General features: G+C 42.7%; 2 protein-coding genes and 1 long non-coding RNA gene across 4 annotated transcripts; all 3 read left to right on the top strand.

The window, feature by feature from the left end:
* The first annotated feature begins 1,999 nt into the window (after positions 1-1,999).
* LOC146576900 (uncharacterized) lies at positions 2,000-11,118 on the top strand. Of its 2 annotated transcripts, XM_085251045.1 has the most exons (3): positions 2,000-2,692; positions 4,931-4,962; positions 10,884-11,118. In XM_085251045.1, exons 1-3 carry the CDS (start codon positions 2,000-2,002, stop codon positions 11,116-11,118), a joined length of 960 nt encoding a protein of 319 aa, XP_085107171.1. The 2 variants fall into 2 exon arrangements, with proteins under 2 accessions (XP_085107171.1, XP_085107181.1); XM_085251055.1 differs by lacking the exons at positions 4,931-4,962; positions 10,884-11,118 and adding an exon at positions 3,262-3,333.
* LOC146576901 (uncharacterized) lies at positions 5,020-6,384 on the top strand. The gene is made up of 3 exons (XR_014889120.1): positions 5,020-5,273; positions 6,173-6,233; positions 6,345-6,384. It is a non-coding gene; the product is annotated as an uncharacterized LOC146576901 (long non-coding RNA).
* On the top strand, positions 7,106-10,490 carry LOC146576902 (uncharacterized). The gene is made up of 3 exons (XM_085251066.1): positions 7,106-8,125; positions 8,331-8,420; positions 9,362-10,490. The coding sequence occupies exons 1-3, from the start codon at positions 7,868-7,870 to the stop codon at positions 9,677-9,679; spliced, it is 666 nt and encodes a 221-aa protein (XP_085107192.1). The 5' UTR covers positions 7,106-7,867; the 3' UTR covers positions 9,680-10,490.
* Positions 11,119-21,978: the final 10,860 nt, after the last annotated feature.

Here is a 21,978-nt window from a genome sequence, read left to right on the forward strand (position 1 = left end):
TCTGACTCTAGAATAGAGGGGGGAAGAGCCCAGCTCAGGAAATTCACCTTAATTCACCACGCTTCACAGAAATGAGGTGAATTGAAGCAGGCGGATTTGCTGAGCCGTCAGTTCCTGGAAAACTAGCAACTTTGCTCAGTGTCTTCCATTTGTGAAAAATTGCAATTATTGTTGTCAAACTTTTGTTTCTATCAATCTAGTCATTATGATAATTTTATTATTAATGTATAATCATCAGCTCTGCAGCACAGACACAGACGTGAATGAATAAATCTTATAAATCAGGATTTTAGAAAAAAAGAATCAATGTTAAATGTTTAAAGTAAGAAAAGTAAACATTTTAAGAAAAATAACAGCTCATTTAAAATTTGGTGCCAGCATCATGTCTTCTCTCCGCTATGCTCTGGGTGGTTATAAACTGACTCCACGGTTCAGTGTTTTACCAAAGGAGATATCAGCATGTTGTCTGGAGGAGATGGGACTGAACCTTGTGATTCGTAGACGACCTGCTTGACCTGAGGCTCTGATCTTTGAGATCTAGTCACATTCCTTAAGAGTATTAATGCTACTCTGCACAGACAAAGGGGGTTTCCATGCGCAAGGTGTAATATCTACGCCATGTATTAAGACAGCTGCTGACAGCTTATACAGCAGCTCGGGGAGAGCAGACTGTCTGCCAGCTGAAGCTCAGTGTATTCACCAAGTGGCTCAGTGAGATAGCGTCTTCATTAAAAACTCGTGCGATGGGATGTTACTCAAGTTCACACGTCTGTGAAGGCAGACAAGTGAATACTTTTTAGGCAGTGTGGTGTATGCTCTTCCGCTGCCACACCCTGCCTTGTCTCGTGTCTTTAGACTCATTTGTACAATGTTGGACAAACACCATTTGTGTATTTTCATGGTCAAAACAAACGTAACTTGAGTTCTGGTCGCACACAGGAGAGAAAACCCCAAAGAAAAAGCCATATTTGTACTCGTCGACGTAGTCTGCGCAGGCTACACCAACTTAGCATGCTATAAGGCCAACATGCTAAGCCTAGTCCTTCCTTTAGAGTTGCCTCGTTTTCCATTAGCTGTACCTTGTCTGAGCAGTTACAATAACCCGGGGGACGTGTCAACAACTTCACACTTGCTGGATATCCATGAGAAACCGTGAACATTGTAGCTAGCGTCAGGGAAGCTAACGAGTTACCTGAACGGCTGGAGTCCTCCTAAATCCAGAGTGAAGAAAAAGATCCTTACTAACTTTCCCATGCCTTTAACTAACTTACTTTACAGACCGATTATATAAATAATTTTTCTATTTGTATTTATCTTTTATTCAGCTTCCTCCGTTACCCTTTATCTTAGTGAGTTGTAAGACGAGAAAGAAAAGAAAGCAGGAAATACACGGGGAAGCGGGTGTTGCGGCGAGCAGTGTGTAGTGACGTAGGTTTTCAAACCCACACAGCTGTGAGGTTGTAAACAGACTCAGACGCTAACCAATCAGGATGAGCCTTGGGGCACATAAGACCAATAAGGTGGCAGAATGGGTCCGTTCAGCGGACAGCTGGAGGTACGGTAGAGCCTTGATGGGACGAAACGCTAACCACCGTTATAAAGCGGAGAGCAGGGCATGGCTGAGACGTCTGCTCAGGGTAAGTGTTGACCCGGATGATCAATGAGATACGGTCGGTATTTATAAGAAAAGTGACAGCTGCTGTTCCCCTTTACATTAGTTCAGCAACTAAAGAACGACGAAAGGAGGGAAGAGGACGCGTGGGGAGGCTGTCTGCTCGCCGCTGGATTTTTCTTTTCTTTTTTATATTTCATTCTTCTTGCTACTGGCCAGGGTTGCTTTATATTGTGTTTCTATGGCAAATACATTATAATTAACTTCGCAAAGTTTTATTCTCTACTACCTTGGCCCGCCCTGCTCTACCCCGCTTAGAAGGAGTTTTCTCTTCCGAAAGGACCCTTTACGCGTTGAGCTGGATTTAAGTCCCTTCACTCGGACAGGATGATACGGTTACCATTTTCTGCAGCTGTTCTTCTAGTTTTTATCAGCCAGGTCTTTGGAGACTTGATCCAGGCGAGTGTAGGGGATGATGTTAAGTTTGTCCTCTCAGATGAGTGCATGGAGGGACACGGGGCACTGAATCTACACCTGAAGGACCGCAGCATTCAGGTGGTGGCGTCTCTTCATGGTGACTGGGAGCCGGGGCGAGCTTACACTGACCGGGTGACTGTAAGCAGCGATTTTTTAAAACTGTCAAGTGTAGATTTAAATGACCAGGGCATGTATGACTTTACATGCAAGAAGAAAGGGAAGCTAGAGCTCACTGATCTGCAAGTATTCCTGCCCTCTGAAGTTGTTGTAGATGAGGGTGAGGATGCTGCACTGCCGTGCCGCTCTATCACAGCAGGTCAGAGGGTGAAGTCTGCGCAGTGGAGGCGAGACGGAGAGGTGGTGCTGGAGCTGAATCCTCCCCAGGTTACTGAGGGGAATGGCTTTGAAAGCCGGGTATCAATATCATCAGACTGGTACCAAAGGGCAGACCTGTCCCTCACCATAAAGCGAGTTCACCTGAGGGATCAAGGCGTTTATTTCTGTGACGTGGACAAGACGGAGCGACACGGCTCAGCTGTGCGCCTGCGAGTTCGAGAGATCGTCCCTGAATCCTTGACCAGCACGCTAAAGCCTACACTGATGGTGAGTACATTGACTCTAAATGTGTGTGTTTTATTTATTTTTACACGTGACTCCAAAGTTACAAAACAGCGTGATTGGTGTTGTTTGTTCGTCTTTCTGCTGCGCATTCGGATTTAATTTCTACTGGTCACACTTTCACGGCGAAGTGGTTAGATATAGCTTTATATACAAAGCCTTACTGCCTTGAACACAAGTGACTTTCGCTTCATTTCAAAGGCGCAGCTTACTTTTCTGACCCAGACTGGGAGTGATGAGGTCAGACCACGTCTTCAGTGCTGACTTGGTGGGCCCTTGTGTGGTCAGCCACAGATCTTTCCATGAAGGGATTTATTTATTTATTTATTTTTTGGCAGAGATGCTGACTTATTTTAACTCTTATTCGCTTGACAAAGTAAGATTTGGGGGCAGTCCCAAAAGGATCCAGCAGTATACAGTTTTAGTTTTTTATTAGCCACAGACAGATGTGAATGGGATATCCAGTTAAAACTTACAAACTGCAGTGACCAACATTTCTGTCCTGTCTTCTTGTCCTCGCTGGACATGGACCATGTTCATGTTCTTCTTTACAGCAGCCTTTTGGATCCTCTGATATCTGATGCCTGATAAATTCAGACCGTGTACACACAAGTGTTGGTGGGGAACGATCACAATGTGGAGAAGACACAAATTTGAGATCCATCAGCAGTGGTTATGGAGAACTCTGCAACAGCAAAGAGGAGGAGGAGGGAGGAGGCACTGACGAGGGCAGATAATCAGATTTTGATCAACAAACAAACTGAAATCAAACTGCTCTTGAGAATGGGATTTTTATCCTGTTCCAACTTCTTGATAATAGTCAAATAAAATTATAAATACTTTAAAAAATATTCTGCTGTTGCTCATATTTTATAATTGTTAAACCAATTTACTTATTTCTGTTATTTAATATATGTTGATTTCAACATATATTAAATGACAGAACACTGTTCGTGAAACACATTCAGCCTGCAACAGGGTGAGACAGACCAACACGTTCTGAGATAGACGAAGAGGAAGTGAAAGGATGGAGTCCCATGCTGACACTATGAGTCAAACATAATGTAATATTTCTTACAAGTCTGAGTGTGTCAGAAACCAGTGCAACCATGTTACCCACATTATTAGAGGAAGACAAAATTTCTGTTCCTTTATTTATAGAACTACATCTGTCTTTGATTTTCACAGTCCATCCACAACTCCTTGTTTTTCCGAGTAAACACAAAAACACTGATTTTCAACCCTGTTCAATGAAAGACGGGCATTATAAACATGTTAAAACCATGTCAAATATTGTTAAACAGCATTTTCGTGCCTCACAGAGCACCTAATCTTCAGTTAAAACTAATATATCCTTTGAGTGCAGGACGGTGGAGCAGTCCTGAGGTCAATCCCATCAGGCCAGTGTCTTACCTATAGGTGCATATTCATTTTCAAATCTGCACACAGTAGCTGAGTGTCTCTTAATTTAGTGCAGGCCCAACTGGTGGTGAAGCTGCTCGCTCAGGTGTGGATGCAACCTCCAAATCATATCAGGGAAATTTACAATACTGCTATTTATGCTGATATGTAAAGAGTAAAAAACAAAATCAAAGTGTTGAAAAAGTAAATCACATCATCACATCAGTCTTCTTGTCCACATCAGTCACAGTTCTGTCAAGTGAGGCGAAACTATCGAGGCTTTGACGCATTTGTTTACTCTTGAATCAGCTCGTATTTCCTCTTCGCGTGCTTTCATATTCTGATGACACTGCAGAGCGTCTTATTTGTCTCAATCAATAAAACAAGTTTGTTGTTTCCAGTTGTCATACATATTTGCATTAATGTACATGTACTGCGCTTTGCTGGCGATTGGTGAGGCCATTATCATTGGAGCCCCACACTCTGAGACTTTTCTCGGCTTGTCTCACAGTTCTGTGCGCTAATGAACATAAATGCATGTCGCTATATAACAGATAATGCGATATGATACTTTATATTATGTAAAAATGTATACCAGTAACATAAATGCAACCCATTTTTGCAACATGTCATATGACATCACTACTGACACATATTTAGCCTGCCACAGGAAGAGATTCAGTATTAAGACACCACATAAAGAGCAACGTGGTGCCCCCCGATTGAATAGATAACATCATTACGGCTATATGTCAGACCTGAAACAGCTTCATGTAAAGTTCCATGAATCTGATCACATTTCTGCTCTTGTATCCTCTGCAGCCAACACAGACGACTTTAGAAGTAAGCGGACTGCACTCAAAAAGTCAACTAAGGCAGTTGTTTGATTAATTCAATAGACATTTGTCTATTTAACATGAACATATTGAGTTTAGGTTTTTAAATCATTATCAGTTGTTGGTTTAACATAAAATAACAAAAAGTTTAATGAACTAGATTTGCATTCTTCAGTTCAATTAAATGTAATTATTTTAAATCAACAACTCTAAAACCGATGCCTAGTGCGCATGCTCAAACTTCCCAAAAGTGAAGAGGCGGGAACGCGGAGAAGTTATATGTGTTCAGTGGACTGCCATTTCCCTCTGCGGAATCTTCCACAATACAGGTAAGTAATAAATAACTCAAAATATCTTAGTCAAACGAAGTTGTTTTGTCCATTAATTGTTTAACAATGTTTTTAATTCCAAATGTGTAAGTTGTCATTAGACAGCGAGAGTGGAGCAAATACAGTGAAAATCTGGTATTAGACGGTGCCAATCGGTACCGTCTAATACCTGATTTATAATCCGCTCTGGGTATATTTATACTATTATTAGCATTTCCACTTCATTGTTTTTCTTTTTTTTTTTTTACCCGTTTTTGCAGTTAGTCTTATAGTGTTTTTAGCGGTTATTGATATGTTTAATTCAATATTTAACACGTTTGTAATTCACTTTCAAAGTAAATGAAGTTAGCTAAAGCTAGTATGGTTGTCTCATTGAACTTCTACCTAGCTCTGTTAGCATTCACTTTGGTTTTAAATGACGGTTATTGCAAGACATGGTCTTTGTTCACTTTTTTTATTATCATTTGCATTTTTTCCCTCTTTCTTTCTTTCTCTCTCCTTTTATTTTAAGCATTCGGCCTCTCACAGTAATGCAAGTTAAACTAGCATGCGCGATTTGCTAAATATTAGCTGTGTCCAAATTCAGGGGCTGCATCCTTCGAATTGACTTGATGCTAGTGCATGGGAAAAAGAGCATAAACAGGAGGTCAGAGGAAAAGGCAATGGCGGATAGTTATGAAAATTGCCTGTGGGACCTTTACCGCAACTACCAGCATCTTTATTGCATAGTGTGAAACACTGCTATTACATTTAGCAACAGATTGGATATTTATCTGTGAATTTTATATTGCAAGAGGTATTTATATGTATTTGTATTTTTTTTATACATTTGCAACAAAGTAAAAAAAAATCCACTGTGGAATTTTATAAAATAATTTTTTCTGTTTTCTTTACCATAGTAACACCACAAAGAAAGCTGACCCCTTTTTCTGATTGTTTGTGCCTCCTCTTTAATACATGGTAAGCCTTTTACCATCATATATTTTTTATGATAGTTTTATGATTTAATCAAAATGAAAAAAAGGTGCCAATAAAACTATCCTTAAAACTGCTTTTCTTTTTTTCTTTCAGTGACTTGTATGTGGCAGTGCAAGCGTTGTTCCATCAGGAGAGTAGTAGGTACAATTATTGAAACACTGTACAGGGCTCGCAAAATGGCTAGCCCGACGTCCCAGGGCTAGCGATTTTTCCAGTCGGGCTACCAAAATCTATCTCTGCCCTGCCCGTCGGGCTGTCATAAGAAGGAAAAATATATGTCAATGCTTCTGCATTCTTTCGGAAATGTAGCTGGGTAATTATGTCATTGGCATCGGTGAGCCACTGTCAATATGTGACATATTGAAATCGCGTTTGAATTTGCGCTTGTTTTTTGCTTTCACTTTGCAATAGCGCGACCTGTGTATAGAGAGCGACAGCACTGATCTGTGAGTGATGATAATTTGTGCACCAATTCCTCTGACATCGTCTTATCAATCGTTAGCTTACTATGCAAACATGACAAGTGAAATCTCCCGCAGCTTAAACATGTGAGAGGTTGATCGCGCAGACAATCGCTGAGTGTTATGTGAGTGCGTGTGTAAAAGCAGCAGGATATTAATTGTAGTTCTGCTTAGCCAAATAAGACAGGTCAGGGTGAAGAAGTGACAGCCAAAGAAAAGCTTACCACAAAACGGAAAAGTTATGACAAATCAGACTATAAGGCAAAAAGAAAGTGCAGCTTTATGGTTTCATGGACAAAAGAATTTCTGTGGCTGCAACATGACGAGCTATATAACCGGGGCTGCACATAAGTGGTCCGCAAGTGCGTATTTGCTGTCAAATAAAAAACGCGCACAAGATAAGAAGTTGCAACGCGTGTTTGCATACATAAGATTTTCTGGAGGAGGACATATTTGTTTAGAACTCTTAAATATGTCGAAGAAGCTCCTTTAAGCAATTACTTTGGTTTTCCTCCACCTCCAAAGAAATGTCAGAAGGAGTCCGAACCACAAAAGAAGCGCGTATTCTCGCAAAAGTGATTGCAGGAGGTGAGCTGGCTTCAAACAAATGATGAACACACAGATGTGGTGCAGAATGTGCCGTGAAAATCCCACTCTAGCGGACAAAAACAGTGCCTTTTATATGGATGCAAACGTGCGTTGCAACTTCTTATCTGTTGCGCGTCTTTTATTTTGACAGCGAATGCGCACATGCGGACCACTTATGTGCACCCGTGTAAATAACATAATGTTCTGCCGGGTGTGTTGTTGGTTTTCCCTCGATTTCTGAGTCGACAAGCGCCTTTGTTACTGGGACCAGTCATTTTAAGAAAGGCCCCCATTAGAAATGGATTATTGCTCAGTCTGCAATATCTTTCCCAGAACAAACACCAATTGCAAATAATATACTAAAAATAAACCTGAAAAATCTGTTTAGAACAGCATACTGTGTTGCAAAGAGTGAACTACCACTGGTGCAATTTAGCAGTCTTTGCAAACTTCAAAAAGCAAATGGCCTAGATCTTGGTTCCACTTGCCTCTTACTTGTGACTTTAGTGGAAATTTCAAATTCAGTATCTGACACAGACTGATTCATGTCCTACACAGACAGCACTGATGTCTGCATGGTCTTCTAAAAGCAGCTTTAGTCAGCTTAGATGTGAAGTGAGTGAAATATACAGTTGCGTTTTTAATCAATGTATTTGTTCTCTATTGCAGATTGAGAAGGAGTTTCTGCGAATCACCACAAAGCCTCTGCTATCTACTTTCTTTGCCGAGCTTGACCAATACGCGCCACGCTTAATGGAAATCTTTCTGACCAAAGGAGGGACACGTGGAAAGAAAATAAGAGGTCTCATGCTTGCCATCTCCAAGGTTTGTATTAGGATTGAGTAGACTTTGTCATAGGCAGCAAAAATAACTTTTATTTGGAGATGAAGTTGTCAATTTTGTTTGTTTGCTTAACAAGTGGTACATGCCAGGTTCTAACCTAAAGAATAATTATGCAAGTTAACTGATTACCCTAGCTTTAAGAAAAACAGACTGGTTTTGGCTCATATTATCTCCTCCTCCTCTCCAGCATGACAACATCCATACCAGACGAGCATGCATCTTGAAGTCTTTGTGCATCCACCTAAACGAAGACTATGAGAAGTTAATAAAGGAGTACTTGGTGAGCCATTGTGACAGCATGTTGTCTGTAACATTCTCATACAAATTGTGACGTTGCCTCAAATGCAAATCATTAAAATTAAAATTTGAGATTAGCAACAAGACACCTGGTATTGGGGAAAGGATGTCTTGAATACCAAACAGTATTAAGCGTTGCAATAAAGAATTTCTGGAATTTGGTATTGGAAGGAAAGAAATTTATGCCTACTTAAACTTGATACACAAACATACAATGCATTTAACATGCATCAAGACTATATTGCTTTTGAATCTGTACTTGGATTAAAACAAGTCCTGTTGTTTTTTCATTGTTATGGTCATCAGTATTTGTAAATAGAAATGTCTATGAACTTTGAGCTGTTTAGTACTAACACTTCTATACCTGTTTTATTTTAGCAGCTGAGTTAGCCTTTTCTCGAGTCCTGTCCCCCTAAGTTACTCTTGCTACGTCCGACAAACAAATGGTTTCCTCTGCGCACCAATGGGTACCCGAATGTGCGAGCAGACATGCTTCATAATGTTCGGTACATTTACCTGGGAATGGGGCCATACACACTGTTTAATCCATTCACGTTGTTTTTGACTTTGTGAATGGAAAGAACACAACTCCTCCAGACACAATCTCTCGGCGTATCGGTGGGCACACCGCTTCTCCATCTTGCTTGAGGTTAATGTTTGTCAGACACAGTAACGGTTGCTATAATGTGTAATTGGACAATGGCCCTTTCGGGGGAGGGGCCGGTGAGAGGTCAATTATGCCACCTCTTTTGACATGAGAGGTGTATTTTATAATTTATGTATTGGAGTAATTACTAACAACTACTTTAGTGGTGTAATTTTCTGTTTATTACTTTGACTACTTGGATTTTATGAACAGCATAGAAACAGTTGTTTAAACAATCTCTTAAATTTTACTTTGTTGTCTTATACTTTTTCATGTACGATACGGACAGCGAGGCAAAAAGCTGCATGGAGCAAACTGTGATGGGGGTGTACGTCATCCAGAAGGAGGGTGCTGAACCTGAAGATGACCCAGAGGACGTTGGTGTCGTGATTGAGGGTGTGGAGGCTAACACTGATTTGGGTAACATTGCACAAGCATGTGCTCTGTTGTTTGGACTCATATACCGTTTGAACCTGAGCTACCCACCAGAACTTAAATGCACCTTTGAAGTCCTCCAGAAGATACTTTTAAATCTTGATGGACAAAAGCTGTCTTCAAAGGTACAGTTTCTGAAAAACAAGCTTATGGGGTGAGAGCACTTGAAAATGACTGATAGGTCTTGAATGGTTCATTGGTGCAATGGTGATTTCCAATATATAATGTTAATATTTGAGTTGTTTATATTTTTTTTCTTTCATTTAAAACATTTTTTTTTTAAGTTTTTGGATTCTCTCTGTTGGGCAATTCACCTTTTATACAGCACTGCAGATGATTTTTGTTTGTCCTTATATAGATGGCTCAAAATGGATCAGAAGTACTGACAGAAGTACTATGTTGTGTTTATGTATCAAGGTCCTGTAAAGTTTAAGACCACTGCCACCTGTTAAGTTCACTGTATTATTGTTTCCATTTTGCTTGCTAGCATGTTTTAAAACACAGCAAAACTATATTGCTAGCTGTGGAGGACTGCAACCAAAATTAAAAAAATAAATACAGAAATATAAAAATTGGTCAAACTAATAATTATTTCAATGAGATACACCAAACAAATATAGATTTTCATCACCTATGGAATTTTTTGTTGTTGTTGTATTGCCCCCAAAATATTTCTAATTATTTTATTTTATTTTTCCAAATTCACACAATTCGATTTTGTCACATGTTTTAACTTGCCAAGTGGGAGATGTATTTTTATCTTTTAGTTTAATTTTTTAAAATGCAGTCGATATATTGAGCAAATTTTGCATCTGTTTTTAGTTGTGGAAGCTTTGGTTCCAACATATTACCTATGTAAATAAGTATTCTAACATTTTACCTTTTGAAGTATATGCTTGCAGGTGTACAAAAATGGTAAGCTTTTATATTGTCCACTAAATCCAGTTAATAAAGATAATGTTATCATAATCTGATTGTGACTTTTTTTGTAAAGTAGTGGGTTTCTAAATGTGTAACAAATGTAAACAAATCTAATTGAAATAATTTGGTTGAAATGAGTGAAATCATTGCCTTGATTAACAAAGTAGTTGTTGAAACAACAAGATTTAATTCTGTTTTCCTAAACTTTTTAAATTGTGTAGAATGAATTAAAACAAATTTCACTCTACATACTTAAATAAATCACTTCAAATCAATGTAAGTATAGTATGTTGATCCAACGTAATCTGATTACATTAAACCACCAAATGCTAAATGTGTTGGTTTGACATGATCGAAAAGGGTTTATTGTACTTGGTTAAATTGTGTGCAAAAAGGGTGCCATGATTAAATTGTGTTCATCCAACAACAGATTTTTTTGAGTGTGGGAACTCTGGTCGCTGTCTGCATCACAGCTGTGGTCTTTTTGGTTTGCGGCCTTGTGTGTGGATGGCTCCTGAAATCTCACTGCTCCACGTACTTGTCACGTCTTCTCCCACGCTTTGGACCCGGAGATGAACACCATGATGTAAATGGGGCGTCGGAGCCTCTGAGCCATCGTCCTCCTCTGCAGATGAATGGCCACAATCCATCAAATACGTCCCAGGCAGACGTCTGAAGACTTTTAGGATCAATACCTGGCAACCTTTAACTTATTAATGCGCTTCAGCTTATTAATGTGTGCAGCTTATAATTATTATTATGATTTTTTTACACCGATTAAAGCTTTTGTTTCCTGTCTTAATTTACTTTTTTCTTATTTTTCTAATATCTTGCTTCAGCTGTGTGTGATTAAATAAACAGTGTGCTTACACCACTGCCTGAGTGAGGTGACACACGTTCACCTTCAGTGCCTTCAGGCCTCACAGGCCTGAATGTGTTCACGGTGAAGTTTTTCACGGACACTTCGTGGTTCGCCTGCTCCATCAGGCCTCGGCTTAGGTTAAGAGTTCCTCCTTCCAGACGGAAACACGTGGTTTGACAAATGAAAATAAATTATGTAAAGCCAGGCTCACCTTCTTTTCCTATTAGAATCCATTTTATAAACGTCAAACGCATGATTCTGCCATTAAACAATACACATGAATACATTTTTAGGCCACAGTGCTTCTTGGATTCATTTTAATATTTTTAAACGTATGTTTACATTTATTTTTTGTTAAATAAGAAGCAGAAATTAGTCCACACCTCTCAGAATCTAATGAAGCAAACCCTCTCGCTCTCCACACAAACATTTTCTGAGGCGGATACAAAGAAGACAAATTGTTCGGTAATTTTTACATCAGCATTTATTTATTTATTACTATTTAACACAAATCACTGCATATTTTTTCTCTTTGTATTTTCCGACAGAATTCGGATTAAATGATGTAATGATTGCTCACATCCACCAAAGTGTTTAAGGTCAAATTAATGATTCACTGGTTGAAAACTGACAAAACGCGGTATGATCGTTATGTGTGGTATTATCAACACACAGAAAAGACTACATTGATAACATTATGTCCTATTTCATCACTGACTTGATCGGAAAGTCAGCATGATAATAGTATGTAGAGCTATTTAAATCTGTCTTTTTTCTCTCTTTGGAAAATAAAAAAAGTTTTCTGTCTGTCATTCACTAAACGAATTTCCTTAAAGAATGAAATGAATGCTACACATGTGCGATATACACATTAAAAACCTAAAGCCTACACTTCCACTTTGAATGTACCAAAAACGACTTAAAACAGGTTTAAAACGATCAGATGAGCGGCCACATTGGATTTAGTGGCCTAAAGGGCCTCAGGTTGAGCCAAACGATTTGCACAGGCCTGTGTGCAGCGCTGTAGTATTAGGCTCCGCCTCCTGGCTCTGATTATTAATGATGGCCAATTATTGCTCAAACACGAGAGTCTAGACCCAATTTTTATGTCAATAAATCAACAGTAAATCGTTTTTTTCGATGGTAAAAACGACAGGTTTATGCGGAATACGTGATTTTTCATAACTGTTGCAGCTCTCTGTTGTATACTAATAAACTGTTGATCAAAATATGATTTCGGTTATTAAATGGAGAGCGATCTTTACGCGTTCGGACGTTTTTATCTCACGCCGAATGATACTGCCCCCTTCACTTCAGAATCACGGTGTTATTAATTTTTGACTTTTTGATCAAAATTTTATTTTTTTTAAATTCATTTAGACATTTAGAAATCGCGCAAAGTTCAAATTCTGTTAAATAACAATCAGCAGCTTCTTTTTCCTTAAGTACTTAGAATAGTTTATTTGACACTGCAGTTCCTTCACAGCCCACCAGGGGTCTCGTGAATATAATGTCATAGAACAGTGTAGAACACGAGAACACAACATCAGAATAGAATTGTATGTATGTTACAATATAGCGCGGTATATCATAGCGTGATACTGTAACAATGGTAGTGTATGTATGCATGGATGATGCCTGACTCTCAGGCGGAGCTGATTTCATGGCTTTACTAATGGAACTGCTAAGACAGTTCAACATTATTATGTCATCAACTGTAATTTTACCTAATCTGAAATGTTAGCAGCTGTAAGACAGCGAAAAAAGAAAGATGTTTGGACAGCATGTTCTAGGGCAGGAGTGTCAAACCTATGGCCGGAGGGCCACAATCGGCCCAGCAGAGACTCTAATCTGGCCCACTGGACAACCTTGGAATATGTGATGTTGGACATGAGATTCTGAATTGATAGTGTATTTTCTCTTTTACAGTTTGCATAAAAGAATCCCCCACTGCCATTCATACTACACTAAAACAATTAAGTAATAGATAAACAATAACACTTAAAACATAGAAAATGTAATTTTTTTGTGGGGGATTTTGTTTTTGTTATATATTCTGATTAAAATAAAAAGACTTTTTTTGTGAAATAACGTGAGTTACTTTCTTGAAATTTAATCACTACCATAACCTTTTGTTTTTATACTAGTGAGCACATCTTTGTACATCACTGCGGCAGTATTTCTACATCATGCAGTAAAACTGCATGAGTCATACTGTTCACACTGACACAAAGGGGAGTTTTTCTGGTTCTGCACCCTTGAGATCAAAGTGGGCCGTACGAGAGCCTTTACAATGAGTCTGACAATTAAGGTGATGTGCCATGGCTGATTTTTCTCATCAGATGACTGAACATGATGACGACTTACATGCAAAGGCCTGGTGAAGCTTATTAAAACTGAATATCCTCTTAGGTGTGACACTGCAAGGCAACGCATTCAAAGAGCAAAGTGTAAATGTAGAGTAACCTTATGCAGGTTTATCTGAAGCTTTGCCTTGTTTTGGTTTAGCAAGTCTGAATGTGTTTGGGCAGTGCATGGTTCACTGAAACCGTTATGTGGACTAAACATGACTTCAATTAATAATGGATGTCATATTTGCAAGGCCACCTGGGTTGGCTGGAAGACTGTTTCCTTAGCCTGGCAGGGCGAAGGACACTGTCTCAGCTGAACTATGGACACGCACACACATACACTTACACTGATAAGCACTCACTCATCCCCCTCCCCTTCCGACGCCTTCGATGTTTGTTGCCTCCTGGGGAACACGGGCGGGTCTGGGCCTGTGCTGGAGAGTCGGCGCAGTGTGTTGCCTGGGATTACTCCTCATCCCCTACCCACCCCTGTTGCTGGTCACGTGCTCTATAATGTTGTACTGTGGACATTTATGTGCTTTCTGTGCAGAGGAGTTTTTTTGTTTCCTGTTCTCATGCTGTCCTCCTATAGCCCAGCATGAGTAGAGGTCTCTTTTGTTCCTCTTGTACTTTCCCATTGCAGTGTACATTTCAGTGGTTTTTCTGTAATGCAACCGTTCTCTGACTTGTATCCCCATGTGATGTCTGTGTTGTGTGTGTGTAACCGGTGTGATTCTGCGTTGTGTCTGATAAAAAAGGTAAAAGAAAGAAAGACCTCCAAGTAAATAATTTGCCCACTCCAGCTCCTCTCCCACAGGGGAATTGTAGAAAAAGGGGAGAGGCAAAAGGGGTACACTGTATTTATAGTATTGCACCAAAGAAGAAGAAAAGAATGAGGAGGGGCTCTAACTGATAATGAACACAACTACAGGCTTGGAGGTCCTAAAAGTCAGGTATAAAAGGAGAAGTTTGGGGGTTTAGAACACATTTTGTGTAATTATAACAATGTTATTTATGACTCTGTTACATTCACCCCCCAAGAATTACACAAAATCCTAAAGGGTACACCAAAAAAAATATATAAACCCACAATAACAGATACAGTGGCCTCAAACAAATTCACATCGCATATACAATGAATTAGATCAGCAACATAGCTTCCTCCAAGGAGGATAAGAGACCTGAGACCTGCTCGGCGCCTAGCAAGATCCCAGGACTTTCTATAGACAAAATGAGGTGCCATTTACACCACACAAAACAGGCCATAATATCTATGGGCGTCACTATCAGACTGCACAGACTGACAAAATACAATGAACTCTGTGCCTGTATTATTCTTTTCCAAAAACAATAGCAATGAAAAACATACAGAAATAAGCAAATTCACACATCAATAACCGCTGCTTGAACAGGTTCAACACCAAGGAGTGTTTCAAGTTGAGCCATTGATTCAATCAAGCGACGAACTGGTTTAATGATTCTACCAAAACGTGTGGTAAGTCCTTGATCCACGTCCACATTTTTGGGTTCAAGAGAATGAAAAGTGTGGGACGGGAAAGCAGCAGGGGAGCCTGGGGAGGCTCCATCACCAGCCAGCCCACCAAGATCAGAAACACCCATTATGGGAGGGGTCCCATGAACGCCATCTTCGACCGGGTCAGCGGCAGATTGCTGATGGATCCATGATAGTGTGCGGTCATCACACTCGCCAATGCTGGAGACGGAATCCACAGTCCAGGTGGCAGGAGGTACAGCTCCTGTGCCCCCAAAAGATGTCACAGACCCATCCAGGTCAGACTCAGCGGGGCCACTGACAACGCTCACAGCAGGATGTGCAGCATCGTCATTCAGTGTTGTGTCCAAGGGCAAAAAGTTAACTTGAAGGAGCAGGTTGCGATGCACCACACGCTCATGACCTTCTTTGTCTCTGATACGGCAGATGTGAAGAGCAGGATCCAAGTCAACTACCGTGTACACAACAGGTTCCCATTTGTCAGAGAGCTTCCTTTTTCCTCTGACTCCCTTGTTTGCCAACAACACCTGGTCCCCTAGTGAAAGAGGCAGACCCTTCACTTTTCTGTTGTACTGGTCAGACTGGTGTCTCTGCTCCATTGTGCTGTGTTCCTGGGCTCGGAGCATGGCAGAGCGCAGGTCATCCATCAGTGACTTGACATAGGTATCATAGTCACAAATGGTGTCATCATGAAGGACATCCCGAAACATGAGGTCAACTGGCAACCTTGGCACCCTCCCAAACATCAGGTAGAATGGCGCAAAGCCGGTGGTCTCGTGTGCCGTACAGTTATACACAAACGTCATGGACTGTATCATCTGCGGCCATTTCTGCTTACATCTGGGGGGGAGGGACCGTAACATGTTTCCAAGGGTGCGATTAAATCTCTCTGTGGTACCATTACCCATGGGGTGGTATGGTGAAGTGTGGGATTTGGCAATGCCACCCAAAACCAGAAGCTCTGCAAGCAGCTCACTCTCAAAACTAGCTCCCTGGTCAGAGTGAATGCGCTGAGGGAAGCCATACACACAGAAGAATCCATCCCAGAGCTTTTTAGCGACTCTCTTAGCTGTCTGATCCTGGCATTGGAATGCATGTGCTAATTTTGTGAAGTGGTCAGTAATCACAAGGACATCCACAGACTTGTTGTTGCTGTCCTCAGCTGACCAGAAGTCAATGCACACAAGTTCCAGTGGAGCACAGGTCTTAATGCTTTCCAACGGGGCCCTAGCTGCTGGCTCTGGGGTCTTGCTGAGAACACACCTGCGGCAATTTCTCACATGACCGCGCACATCCTTCTCCATATCATACCAGAAAAAACGCTGACGAGCCAAGGAGAGTGTGCGAGGTTGACCTTGATGACCAGCATTGTCGTGTATGCCAGACAGCACCACTTGTTTTAGGGAGTCAGGTACCACAAACTGGAATCTCTTGTGTTTGGTCAGTGGGTCCCTCACGACTCTGTAGAGGACACCATTGAGGAATGTGAGCTTATCCCATTGTTTCAGGAGCCGCAACGTATGTTGGTTCTCATGACAGCGCTCACGTCTGGAGGGTCTGCGCTTACGCTCAACATAGCGGGCTACTCTGGAGATCACAGGATCCCCTGTTTGATGAGACAGGAGATCAGCACGGGACAGCGCATGAGTAACATCACAGTCAGGTGGACTGATGGAGGTTAGGTGACCAGCGAGGGATGTTGCACGCTGGCGAGAAGCAGACTCCCACTCACAGAGCGAAGACATGAGAGAAGACACGTCATCAGTTGACAGAGACACATCAAGCACAGCAGAGGGTGGAGCACTGCGTATCGATTGAGGTTGACAGGTCAAACGGAAGGCATCTTGGACACTGGCATCTTTCACACCACTGACTTGCTCTAGCAGCTCAAAGTAGGGCTCCGACAGGAGCCGCTGGGCCAACGGCCTCACAAACGGTTCCCTGCTCAGGGTGTCTGCCACAATGTTCAGCTTTCCAGGAACATATTTGATCTCAAAGCAGTATGGTGCAAGCTTAGAGACCCAACGCTGTTCACAGGCATCCAGCTTTGGCTTAGTCAGAATGTATGTGAGAGGATTGTTATCAGTCCAGACAGTGAACCGATGACCCTTGAGCCAGTGGCTGAACTTATCGCACACAGCCCACTTCAGAGCCAAAAATTCGAGCCGGTGTGCTGGGTATTTGGCCTGACTGCGGCTGAGAGACTTACTAGCAAAGGCTATAGGTCTTGCTCTCTCCTCACCAGCTGGCACCTGGGATAAGACAGCACCCAGCCCATCCATGGAAGCGTCAGTTGAAAGGATGAATGGCCTCTCAAAATCAGGATGTGCCAGCACCGCACAGCTGAGGAGTGCACCTTTGAGTCCCTCAAATGCTTTCTCACAAGCAGGAGTCCAATCTTGAGGGGTGAGCTTGCGAAAAGTTCCAGGTTTCCGACTCCCATGGCAGCCTTTAGTCCTCTTCTGACCGGCAGTTAGAGCAAAGAGTGGCTTCGCAATACGAGAGCACCCTGGTATAAAATGCTGGTAAAACATCACCATGCCAAGGAAGGATCTCACTTTCCTCTGAGAAGGGGTGCAACCGTCACCATCCATAAGGTCAGTCTTCTGAAAATTGGCGATAACCCTCACTTTATCCTGATCAACCGAGACACCACCAGCATCCACGACATGACCCAAAAACCTCACAGAGCGTCTGAGAAAGTGACATTTTTTCTGCGCCAGCTTCAGATTGCTGGTCCTCAGGTGAGAGAAAACAATCTCAAGACGTCTTAGGGCCTCCTCTTCTGAAGGCGCAAACACCAGCAGGTCATCAAGATAACACAGGAGGCTGGAAAAGTTCAAATCACCAAAGATGCTGAGCATCATCCGCATGAAAGATGCTGGGCTGTTGCATAGACCCTGGGGAAGTCTGTTGTACTCATACAGGCCAAGAGGTGTAGTGAAAGCAGTGTACCGTCTGTCAGACTCATGGAGGGGAACGTTGTAGAACCCAGATGTGAGGTCCATGGTGCTGAAGAAAGCATTCCCACCAAGGGCAGCAAGACAGTCAGCCTGATGGGGCAGTGGGTGAGCATCCTTAATGGTTTTGGCATTGAGCCAGCGGAAGTCAGTGCATATCCTCAAGTCACCTGACTTCTTCCAAACCATTACCAGTGGCGAGGCGTATTCGCTGGTGGACTTACTGATGATGCCTTTCATCTCCATGTCTGACAGCACCTCTCGCAACTTGTGATAGTGAGCCGGGGGTACTCTGCGATAGGGAAGCCTGAAAGGGCGGTCGTCAGTGAGGTGGATACGATGGACAAAGTCTTTCACCTCACCACAGTCCAGTTTGTCTCTAGAGAACACATCTTGGTAAGTCAACACAAGCTCCACCAATTTCCTCTTCCACCCATCTGACACTTCACAGCCCTCAATATCAATGTCAGCCAACCCAGCATCTTTGAGTAGCTGTGCAGAGTCAGGCACAGAGTCTGATGAGGGGGGAAAACTGGTATGCTGGTCAGTCAGAGTCTCGCAGAGACCTTGAGTGATGGGCAGGTCCTCCACAGCAATACAAGGAAAGACATCCGCAATCTTAGCATTGCGACGAAGTGTCACAGGGCTCTCTGTTGGGTTAAGGACTTTCATAGGGACCCAACGATCTCCCCACATGGGTGTTATAATGCGCCCCACCATTATGTTCTTTGGAGTGGAACGGGCTGACGTGGGTTCCACAACGACAGTACTTCCTGGAGACACGAGGGCAGAAGGTGGCAGCTTTCCCCAAACTACATATTCTTTTTGTGGCAGGAGAGTGACATTCTTCCGCAACCTGACTGTACCTACTTTATCTGGCAACACAGGAGCAGACCACCGTGAGATACAGCTCAGCAACTGCAGGAAGTCTTCACAATCAGTGCCAGTGTAATTGGAGTTAATAAGCTCCCAGTACTTTGTATCAGCCTTCATCTTCTGAATGATGGTCCGGATCACATTGCTCCCCACGATGAGCTCATCTTTTTGCCCAGGAACCACAAATGTTGGTACAAGAAACCTAGTCCCATATACTTCAATGTCCAAATCATAGATGCATTTCGGTTGTGTGAGAAGGCCACCGCAACCAACCAGCACCACATTTTCAGGGATATGCTGCGGAATCAGAGCAACACCAGCGGCTCTTAGCTTGCTATCAGCCTCTTCACTTAGTGTGCATGACATACTTCCTGAATCAAGCATGCTTGTCAGGGAACACCGGCCACTGACCGACACTGGAGTGTAAAACAACTCACTAGCCCTGCCAACTCTTTGTGAACCCATAATAACAGTCTTCTCATCAGAGAGGCTACTACAGCAGTTAACATATATGGCTTCTGGGTCTGTTGCATTTCTGAGGGTTTCATCAACACTGCCCATGCTACCCCTCTCGTTACATGGGCTGGCTAGTTTAAAGCAGCATCGGTGGGAGGAGGGACTGAAACGCTTGGTTTCTGGTGCAACTGTGGGCATTCACGCCTCATGTGTCCAGGGTCAAAGCAGCTGTGGCATAGCTTGTACAGCCTACAATGCACATGGGTTGTGTGTTCATGTGAGCCACACACTCTGCACGAAGCACGATGAGCATTGCGGTGCCCATGGGAATGACCTGTGGGTTGTGGGCACCTAGGACCAGTGGCTAGTGATGCAGTGCACATGGACAGAACCTTGTCAAACAGTGCTACCATCTGTTGAACACCTGGCTCAGCTGGAGGAGGGCCAGAAACTGGCAAAGATGGGGGCATGACATGTAGAGTCAAAGGAGGACAAGCAGAGGGCTGCTGCACACTTACCATGCCATCAGAAGAGAGAGGCTGACATGTGGCTGCAGAGGGAACAGAGGGCATAGGATACGAGGCTGGCTCATGTGTTACTGGGACTGCTTGAGCACCGCTGGAGTGGGGCTGGCTGTTAACAGCGACAGGGCTCTGATGCGGGATGGACAGACTTGCTGTATTATGAGACAAAACACTAGACTGTCTCATTTTCCTCACATAGTTGTCCAGACGGCTCTGAACCTCAGCTGCAGTCCACTCCTCAGGGGCCTTCAGTTGAAAAGACAACGTAAGACTGTGGTCAGGACAGTGATTAATGAACATCGAAACAACCTCACTACTGGGGTCCTCTACCATCTTGCCGCGCCTGCGGAGACACTCATCAGCAGCATCAATAGACTTGTTCAACCGGATCCAGTAATCCATGGCGTTCTCACCTGGACGTGGCACAGTACTGTAGAAATCTTTCATGGGCAGGCTGGAATATGTCAAGTCGCTGAAGTCAGACCTCAGTATGTCAAACACAGCAGTAATAGGATCATTCCGATTCAACTCAGGGCGGCAACGAAGTGACACCTTGACCACATCTCTGGCTTTGCCAGTTAATCTAGACATTAATATGGCAAACATTTCTTCATCTGTGTCACAGCTGATTCTGTGCAGATAACATCTCATCATGTCCTCCCATTCACCGATGGGAAATAGATCTGTGTTGTCACCCTTGAAGTATGGTGGAGCTTTGGTGTCTGACTGAACAACAACCTTCAGCTGGGACTGGTCATTGCAGCTCGAGGGCACATTCTGGGGAGACTGTGGCTGGGTGGGGGCTGGCTGGTGCATAGAGTCAAGAGAGGATGTGATATTTTCCCCAATTTGCTTTGCTAAGTCAGTGATCAAGCTGCTCAACATGTCACTAGTGACAGCCTGGGTGTGTGTTTGGCGTTCGCAAGCAGCTGGTGTGGAGCTAGCTGCTGGCATTAATGGTGAGTGCATCACTGGCTGGTCTACAGTGTGGGCACCAATACCCGGGACTACTGGCCTACCCCTCCCAAAAAACTTTGGAGCAATCTGATGACCCCTCCCCAAACCAAAGGTCATATTACTCCCCGCAGAGAACAGATCAGGCAAAGCGCTATCCACAGTTTCCTCACTTAACATGTTGGCCCAAGTGAGATATCACTGTTCAACAGCAAAAAAAAAACGAGCCTAACCCCCACACACAATTATGCAAAACTTCACAAAACAATGAAATGTGGGGAGAAGAAAAAAAACATCAAAGAATCAAAACACCATAGAAAATAAAATGTTGTTTTCTCCTCTCAATTAAAACAGGCTGTAAAAGCCAATATCAATAGAGAAAAAAAAATTACAATCCGTGCCTGTATAATTTGAGGCAACAATATGAAACAGTGACAGAAATGATCACCTACGTATTTGCCCTTTAAGTTCACACGTGACAGAGATGCCTGCAAGCCAAATTACGGGGCATCGATCACACACGCTATATAAAAACCTGTGAGTCAAAGCGCAGGGCACAGGATTCTGGCACACAGCTGCAGAGAGGAGGCGGGAAAACAGCGGCAGCAGAAGGAGGAGGGGTGGATCGCGGATTGGCGATGTGACGGGTCAGCGGCACCAAGTGTAACCGGTGTGATTCTGCGTTGTGTCTGATAAAAAAGGTAAAAGAAAGAAAGACCTCCAAGTAAATAATTTGCCCACTCCAGCTCCTCTCCCACAGGGGAATTGTAGAAAAAGGGGAGAGGCAAAAGGGGTACACTGTATTTATAGTATTGCACCAAAGAAGAAGAAAAGAATGAGGAGGGGCTCTAACTGATAATGAACACAACTACAGGCTTGGAGGTCCTAAAAGTCAGGTATAAAAGGAGAAGTTTGGGGGTTTAGAACACATTTTGTGTAATTATAACAATGTTATTTATGACTCTGTTACATGTGTAAGGTCGGGTTCATTCCACTGCAGGGCAACCTGCCACTGCATATGGTGAATAAAATTTGAACTT

This window comes from Mchenga conophoros, linkage group LG3 (assembly GCF_057382185.1).
Source record: "Mchenga conophoros isolate Kocher_MC1m ecotype Shallow Benthic linkage group LG3, M_conophoros_male_GT1.1, whole genome shotgun sequence".
NCBI classification, from domain to species: domain Eukaryota; kingdom Metazoa; phylum Chordata; class Actinopteri; order Cichliformes; family Cichlidae; genus Mchenga; species Mchenga conophoros.